The 9,268-nt window shown below is 42.7% G+C and overlaps 1 protein-coding gene across 3 annotated transcripts in view; it reads left to right on the top strand.

Annotated features, from left to right (window-relative positions):
* Window positions 1-1,298: 1,298 nt before the first annotated feature.
* The window catches only part of LOC130182690 (protein turtle homolog B-like), a 124,952-nt gene continuing 116,982 nt past the window's right edge, over window positions 1,299-9,268 (top strand). For all 3 annotated transcript variants that reach the window (XM_056397788.1, XM_056397787.1, XM_056397790.1), the window contains exon 1: window positions 1,299-1,564. In XM_056397788.1, coding sequence (XP_056253763.1) covers window positions 1,501-1,564 — 64 coding nt within the window. In that variant the 5' untranslated portion in view covers window positions 1,299-1,500. The remainder of the gene's footprint in view (window positions 1,565-9,268) is intronic.

Genomic DNA, 9,268 nt, shown 5'->3' with positions numbered 1-9,268 from the left:
TGAGGAAACTGTGGATGAAACAAACCTCCTCCTGAAGGAGCAGCAGGGATCCATACACCTGGAGGTGGACTAGATCTGACAAGGCAGACTGAGTAGGTTGACTTTTAAACTCTCAGTGACTGAATCACCGCATCAGTAAGGATGAATCGTGCTGAATTCAGACGGTGCAAATTGTTTTATTCGGTGTTCTTTAATGACACAGGTCTTCATTACAAATCTTTTAAATGTAACCTGCCCACGTTTCATTTATTAATAGTGATAATTTCACAAACACAATCCCTCACATGTAAGTGTGTGGATGGCAGTGATGAGGTGATGCTCAGGCTGGAGGATCCCTCTCCTCTTATTGCGCAGGATGATACTGCAGCTCCGCTACGGTTTCACACTCCAACCCACCTTGAAACGGTTCCCCCTAGTGCTGCGTTCATCACCCTTCGAGAAAGACGGAAAGATTCAATAACCATTTCAGAAGTTAGAAACTTAGAGTTTTGTGGTCACATTCTGGTTCCTCAGACTCACTCTAAATTTTGTGGTATGCATGAACACCCATTTAAAAAAAGAAAAAAAAAAGTATCTGTAGTATTACTGACTTTTAAGCAAACAGGTGTGATTTTTCATCCCATTTATTATACAGGGCAGCCACCTGTTGGATTCTGCTGTTTGTTTGAGATTGTGGTATTCCAATAGCCGACTGTAATGAACCGTATGAACTCTTTAAAAATCATGATAGGGCCTCTTGCCTTTGCAATACCAAGTTTAAGTCTTAATCAATCCTTCTACTTACATCGAACATCAACTTTTAAAAGTTACCATTAGCCTATGTTATGATGTATGCATGCATGTAATGATCCTTTTCTGCCTTGTTTTACGATTTGTATTACTTTTTATAGCTTGCATTGACTTGCACTGTCCTAGAAATACTTTATTCTAATTCCATTATGAAAAAGTGATATAGTCATAGTATTAGTTTCTTTGATATTATTTTTATTTTTGTACATTTATGTGCCTTAAAAGTGATAAAAAGGTTAAGAATGAGCAATAAAGGCTGTCTTTCTATCAGCAGTGACTAACTACACAGAAATCCTCTCTTTGAACTGAAGATTGCAAACTCCGAGTATAACCATATGCCATGAATGCATCATTCCAGCTGGGAAACCGACAGCACAGGTAACCAATCAGCGGCCGGAGCCCTCCCACGCCCATCAATGAAACGTGTACAGAGGCGGGACCGCGGTTATCTAAAGGCTCGCGCTTGGTTTCATAGCGTCGTTTGCTCTCGTCCCATTGGCGCAGGTGATCCGTCTCAGGATGCGAGAGGAGAGCGGAGGAGAGGGGAAGAGAGAGGGGAAAGCGCCGAAGGAAAAGTGTCCAGGGCTCGGTTAAAAAGAAAACAGGATACCGGCCCGCTTCAGTTTGTCCTGGGCCACTCGGCGATGACAGATTCACCGAAAGGGGCACTTTGAGATATGATGAGGTTTATTTGTGGTCGGCAATAGTACTATGATTTGGTATGTGGCCACTTTGATAGCAAGTGTATTCAGCACCCGAGGAACGGCCGCTCAAGGTGAGTCGAAGTGCAGTATCTCTATCCTCCGGCGCCTTCTGCTCAAGTTTCAACTTCACTGTTTTTCTGTTTTTAAAAAGGCGTTTTCCGGCTTGTCTGTTTGATAACTTTAAATGTGTCGTTTGTATGTTAAAAATGTCACACTTTACGTCATGAAGTTCAGACGTGTGTTCATCACCGCACCTGAGCGGAGCGGGGCCGGCAGATGATGAGAGACACGGACCGGTTCGCCGGTTAAATGAATTAGGCTGTAGCAAACAGAGCTTTAGAAATAAGTAGCCCTAACTCATTTGGTTACAGCTGTTTTAGAGGAGGACAAGCTGCTTATTCCCACTGTGATACATCAAGGGGATGTGTGGTTGTCAGTGATAAACGGAGTTGTGACGTTTTCGGCTTCAGAGTGATAGATTTTGCAGCCTATCTGGGTTGACATATTCCTCCCAGGATGTGGGAGCTCCAGGACATTTTGCGGGCAACGCCGCTGGAGCTGAAGCTGCCGGTCTCCCTGAGCTGCACACCGCCTGCCAGCGTTTCGTGAAACGTGAAGGCAAATGTGATTAGTATGGTGCGCTGGTGTAGATGTCATTAAAATGCAATGAGTGGATTAACCTCTTCCTAGGGAGCTGTTCCTGCTGAAGCCAAGTCGTTACCAGCGTTGTCCGCTAGAGGGAGCGCCTCCTGAGCCGGCGCTGCGTGAAGGTGCATTTAAACGGTCCCCAGCACACTGAGGTCGCTTTTCAGTCAGTCATGGGGGATGCAACTTTCTTGCTGTTGAAAGTAGACTGTCCTGTGTGACATGATGGCTTCATGGGAGTTATGCCGCCTGCAGCTGACCTCTGACCTCCCTGTGGAGGGGGTGAAAGAGGAAAGAGGCCCTCCCTCTGAGGATTAAAGCTACACTGGTTTAAAATATGTGTCATTCAGGAAGCATCTTAATACAGCATCTTAATACAGCAGAACCACCTTTCATAAATATCTTCCCAATTAATTGACTTTTCAAAATGTTAGAAATTAGTGAAAAATCACAATTTTCCAAAGCCAGCTTTGACATGTTCATATACTGCACCAAGAGTCAGTCACCCAAAGGTTCAGATTACTACACTAGAAAAGTGAGAAAACCAGAAAACGAAATTTTCTGATGATTTTTACTCAACTAATGCTCCAGCTGTAACTATTAATGACATCATCCTCAAGACAGAGGATCCACATGTAATTAGGTGGTCCGACAGTGTCTATTGTGTTGTCTCAGACGTGGTGAGCAGGTGCAACTGCAGCCGCATCACACTGTACCCTGTTGCCCCCCCCCCCCTTTTTTTTTTGCCTTCCTGCTACTCATCTTTGAGAGAGAAGTGAAACTGGGACGATGTCTGTGCTTCAGCAACACTGATAAGACGATGAGGAAAAGAGCTTTCTGTGATATAAACAACTTTCCGGTCTCTGTGTGTTAAACCTTTGACTCAGATTCCCACAGGTTTACTTGTGTTTATTTTTGTTGACATTCCTCTGGCGTGGAAGTGGGTTTGGCAAACAGTTATGTAATGTCGTGTCTAAAGAGGATACGCTTAAGTATTGTCTGCCAGAAGAAGGAGACTTAGGGAGATGTTTTTAAGCGGCTTCTCCTCCACTGTTGGGACAGCGGGGAACAGATTTGAGCACTAACCTCTGGATGGCCGAGGAGGAGCGGCCGTGACTGGCCTTGTTTGTGTTTGGAAGACCGTCCCCTCAGTCAGTCTAACTGGTTTCGCATATGGTCCTTGTCCCGTGCTCTAACACATCGCCGGAGCTCTCGGTGCTCTGCAGCATTCATGCGTGTGCACACAGACACACAAACACAGACAAGCACTTCAGCCAGCAGAAGCTGCACAGGGTGGCATCCTTCTGGCTGAGTGCTGCTGTCTCAAGCTGGCAGCTGGCAAATGCCTTGACTTTTGCCAGTGATAACCCTGGACCAGAGCCAGACTGCCTCTTTTTCTGCCTCCTCTCTGGTTTCCTCTCTTCCTTACCTTGTGTCAATGCTCCTTCCTTCCATTCTCCGTTTCCCCATCTGACTCAGGTCCTTGTTGCCCTCCCCTACTCTTCCCGTCTCTCCTCTCCTCTCCTGCTCCGTCCTGATGTCTTCCTCTTCCGCACACTCGGATGAACTTGCTTCCCTCCAGGTTTCAAGTGGCCTCTATCAGCATGGCTGTGTAGCTGAGGGAAGGGAACATGGTGGGTTGTGTTAATGGAGGCTCAGGGCGCGCTCTACAGCAACCGTCTGTTGCCATACACAGACACACTTGTTTCCCCTACTCATGCACATACACACACACACACACACATACACACACACACACACACACACACACACACACACACACACACACATGTCTACATGCAGCCATCCCCTTGGGGAGAAGTGTGTCTTTAACCAGGATGTGAACATATGCACACTAACAGGCAGTCTGCCCCAGACTAAGTTGGACTAATTATGACTAAGCTGTGAGATAAATGCCACTTGGTTGCTCGATAAATACATGTGCCACAACATGCCAAGACGGCTGGGGGCTGATGGGGATAGAGGAGGAGGAGGGGCTGGGTGGGGTGTATAGTGAAGGGGATGTTGTTTGGAGTATAGTGGATGGAAAACAGTGGAAGAAATATAAAAATGAAGATCATTGTTTGAAGTTTCAACACTGAAAGCGTTGAACCATCTGCTTTCACATCTTACCTGTGTGATGTGGTTCAGTTGAACTGTGGTGTGTTTGTCTGGTTAGTGTGATTTCTTTTCAGCTTGTGTTGATGCTGTATTCATCATGTCATGTTGTAAGAATTAGAAAAATGGGGAAAAAAAAACACCACTTATTCCAAAGTGGGAGTGTTGTATTCCAATGTGGTTAGAGCTTTATCTGCAGTTTTTGTTTTGTCACATATTTGAAACAGTTCTGTACCAAGTGAAATCAGATACTAACAAACAGTGTGTAGCTCATATGAAACGAGCTGAACCGATTGTATCAGTGTTAATTTTAGATTTTACCTTGATACATCTGTCTGTAGTTTTTTTCACTAAGTGAGAGATATCAATAGAGGTCGATCAATTAATTGGTTTGGCTGATTAATTGGTGGCAATAGGACATTTCATAATCTGTCGGAATCGTCTGAACTCGCATGCGCTGCCTCCACTGGTCACACGGGGACTTACATCACTATGTTCCATGGAGGCTTCATTCACTAAGTCAAGTTAATGTCATTGTGTGGCTGAGATCCTCACTCTGGGAATATGCACAAACATTAATGGTTTGTAAGCGTGGCAGTTAATAATGTAACAGGATGTGCAACAGAAATAATCTTGGCCAGTGCAGAGCAGCTCATCGGCCATTATAAATACAACATATCACAACACCACCAGATGATACTTCAGGATGTTCTGCTACTATTGATGTAATCCATGAAATCACACTTAAGGATATTCTATTACTAATGATTAAATTCAGAGTGAAAAAAACCTGGTTTATTTAAAACAGTGTTTGCAAAAGTAGCCGGCTAAGCCACTGCAGAAGTACAGTAGCCTACATCATGGATGATGACACACACTCTGACTGATGTCACAGTGATAAAGGGGTAATTCACATTTTAAATGAGATCACGATAGATTGCCTGAAGAATCATATAGCGTTTCTGTGTTTTTTTCCCCCCAAATATAGACCAATTACCGAGAAAGCTTCTGTGATAATAAACAAAATTCACTAAGAAGTGTAACAATGAAACACTTCCAGTAGCGTAAAATCTGCAGAGCTGAGTTGCTGTGACTTCTTTAACGTGGCAGGACTCAGACAGAAGAAACTGACTGACTGTGTCCTCACTGCTGTTTCTTTCCAACAGATTACTGCTCTCTCTAAAATCTCTTCAAGTTCTCATTACTCACTCCACAACATAGTTAGCAAGCCACCGATTAGATGCCATGTTTTCCTCTTTTTTGTCACGTGTCATTCGGTGCCACCGGTCAGCAGGTGTCACTGGAAACACAGAGTCCAGAGTTAATTAACTTTTTACGCTTAAAGTAAGTCAATCTTTGGGTTTGTGAAACCGTATAACCTGCATTAGACTAATATAAGAGCAAATTAAGACCCAACATTACAACATTTATGATTTAATCATTAAATCATAAAATAATCATAAACTACTGTAAAATCCATCTGCTTATTGTCACTTGTTGAGACATCGTTCTCCTGCTCTCTAGACTATAAGCAATGTATAACCTATATTGATTTATGCAAGCTTATTTGGTAGCCATGGTAACGCATATGTACATCAGCAGATGTGTGTGGGGGTGTCTCATACACCAGACAGTGAAATGAGTAAAAAGGAGTAAAAAGGAGTTTCATATTCTGATTATTTGAATAGTGAGTGAAACAAAGCAACCATACAGTAACTGTATCTGTATCTGAAATATCATGATAGAAGAATACCTTTTTACCTCTTTTTTAAAAATAAAACCAAATTACTAGGTGTCTGAATAATGTCTTATGGCCACTGTAAATAATAAAGAGCATGAACCAGCAAACCACGGGCACCAGATCATGTTTTTTTCACTGCTGGCGAAGCTGTGAATAAAAATAGCTGTGATTGCCACGTTCAGTGAAGAGTCAGGGTGGCAAGTTGAGAAAGTTCTACCATCAGCAACAGATAACTTACTGTTTACTGCCTGAAAGCACCTTTATATCTGCATTGTCTGTAGAAATTGGATTAAGCGAGATTAGTTACACCCGCCACTGAGATACATCTGTGATCTACATCTATAACTTAGATTTTACATTTTCTATACACACTAATACTTCCTCTGACATCAAAATGTGCCTCATCCATGAGAATCAATCACAGCCTGTTTTTGAGGACAATGTTACAGAGACGCATGTTCAGATTTATCCATGTGATGCTGTTTTTATTTCTGTTGATCCTCTAAACTGATAGGAAAAGTAACACATTTGCACTTCTGGCAACCTGTGCAGGTGAAAGATTGGATCCTGAATCACCCTGGTTGTATTTATACCTTGATGTGTTTTTTTTTGCTCCGCCGATTACAGTCTGATCCTTCCGGGTGCATGCATTAAAGCTGTGTTTGCTTGAGGGAAATGAGTTTCATCTGGAACTCTGAAGCTCCAGAAAACTTTTCAGCTTGTGCTTGAGATTCAGTGACGCTGTGTCCCAAGTCAGAAAATTTGTATTTTTTGGTAAACTGTGTGTGTAAATGGAGCTGGTGGGGAGCGATGTTGACTAATTCATTTTATTCCCAGAAACTTTCTTTGTGTCCCTGTTTTTTTGATGATCCCTACAGTGCGATCACTTAATGACTGTTTTCTCTGTAAGTGGGTGGCTGCCTGGCAAAAACAAAGCTGCTGACCAAGAAAAGGGAAACTGGTGTCTCATTCACAGTGCAGATTTAAATCCTGTGGGTGTTCAGCATTTTCTCACTGAAGGACCTGTTTGTGGAGTCTTCTGCGTTCTTTTCATTAGGAATGCACCAATCTGGGCTTTTATTGATCTGATGCTGATCACTGATGTTGATTATTACATTTCTCAGCGTATTGCAATATCAGAATCTGACCTTCCACAACCTGTGAGCTCCACAAATACAAATATGGTGCAAAGAAGTACAAAACTGTCTGACAGCGAGCTGCAAGGAGAAGAACATAACGTTAGATAACGACATTATACCGCAGCGTCATGGGAGGAGTGTGTTGATCAGCCCTGGAGGAAGGGTTTAGATCCTGAACCCAGTGTCTCCCATATATGCATGAGCACCACTGCTAAAGATTAATTTATACATCGTTTGTGCTTCATTATTTCTCCAGTTATCACAGTTTATTTATCTGACGTGTAAAGCTTTTAACTGAAGCATTACGTGTCACGATAATAACTTTTAAGCGAAAATGTTTGTGTTGTTTGCACAAATGACGTGTAAACCAATGAGTCAGCACTTTAGAACCATTTGGACATTAATGTGGTGCTGAAGCTGGGACGGTGCGAGCTAAATTTTTTTATTTTGCTTGTAAAGATGAATCAAAATGATTTTTTTATCAATATCCTAGTCATATGGGGTGCCAACTTCAAGGAGGCACAGACTTTGACTAAACTGGTGCAACTGGTGCTTTTCAGATGAGTCTGAAAGACGTTAACACAATCTATTTCTATTTATGTTCAATAACAATAGTGTAATTAATAGTTTTAATTCTTTGACATTTATTACTACAGCTATCTGGACCTTTAAGTGTCTCTTGGTAAATTAACACACATGACAAGGCGAACACGAGTAACCGGGTCTATATCAATTGTAAAGTCGTTTTAAGCCATTCACTACATTACCTTCAAATTAAGGGAATGTGATGTAAGGATGACCAGGGGGAGAGGGGGTCGGGGGCTTAGGTCCATTTGAGCAGCAGTACACCCACCTGCCAAGGCGCCATTACATCACTGCCTCCATCTGTCTTCGAAGGGCTCATTTCCTTTCTGCAGTGTGTAGGTTCTTTAAAGTTCTACTCTGAGCGTGTGTGTATGTGTGGGTGTACGTGTGCATTGCTTCTTATTGCAGACCGGAGTTTAAACTTACATCAGAGTAGGATGGCACACACTCAGCCCTGTGGCTTCAGATAAAGTGTTTCTCTAATTCCAACATTCGACTTCCTGGATTCAGGTCACACACCCTGTCAAAATCGGAGGGTGCATCTCAGCTTAAAGCCTCCTGCATACTGAGTCAATACAACATTTTTTATTGGCAGTTGGTAGTTATTTTTAGACTTAATTTTCCATCTTTCACCTTCATGTTGAGCCACCATTCTTGGGCATCTGATTGTTCATACTTAAGTCGGATAATTTACACACTAGTAGACCCAGTAATGGTGTGTGTCCTTTACTTATTTGGTCTCCAATTAGAATAATCTTCCCTGTTCTCTTACACGTTTTCTGTAGTTGGACTGTAAGTATCCTTTGAGACTGTCTCATCCACTTTGTGGACAAAAGGGGGCTTTAGGTACCCAAAGCATCGCCACACTACTGATTGAATTAGGTTGTTGCTACTGTTGAATTATCCTTTTCTCTGCTGACATTAAAACATAATCTGCTGTGGACAGCTCCTTCTCTGTGTGCAGGGGAAGAAAAGTAGCTGCCTGGGGCAAAATGGCACACATTCGTAAAAGTCACGAACCTTTAGATGTCAATCAACCTGGTATTTGGGCCAAGGAACAGTGAGTGGCGGCTGCTGTCACATCCCCAAGCTCCCAACGGCCTCCATTTTTGGTTCAGTGAACCAGTCTGTTGGGGGGGCATGAACTGATGGAGATGAAGAGATGCTTCATGTGTACTTTTCGATTGTTGTAGATCCCTGTCGATTATATATGAGCAGAGCTTTGGTGTTTTACTAAGGTCAGAGTGTTTCTATTTCAGTCCAGTCAACCCAGAAACACATCTGTTTCATATCCACATGATTATTAATGCCGTCACGTTTGAGGCACACAGGCTGTTAATAGCTGAACCTGCACGCCTTTAGATGTGTTACGATCATAGGCAACGACGCCATAATTGTATTTACCGATGTTAAGTTTGAAACTCACATCCAAAGTAAGTTTTTTTTTTTTTTTTTTTTTACAGAAACTGTAAACCCAACAGCTGCAGGGGTTGTCTGCACTGTCACTCAGTGTCCCGGGGTTGTCACTTAATTCTTTGCAGGGTAGG

This window comes from Seriola aureovittata, chromosome 15, assembly GCF_021018895.1.
Source record: "Seriola aureovittata isolate HTS-2021-v1 ecotype China chromosome 15, ASM2101889v1, whole genome shotgun sequence".
Classification (NCBI taxonomy): domain Eukaryota; kingdom Metazoa; phylum Chordata; class Actinopteri; order Carangiformes; family Carangidae; genus Seriola; species Seriola aureovittata.
This window is presented reverse-complemented; position numbering and strand designations above follow the sequence as displayed.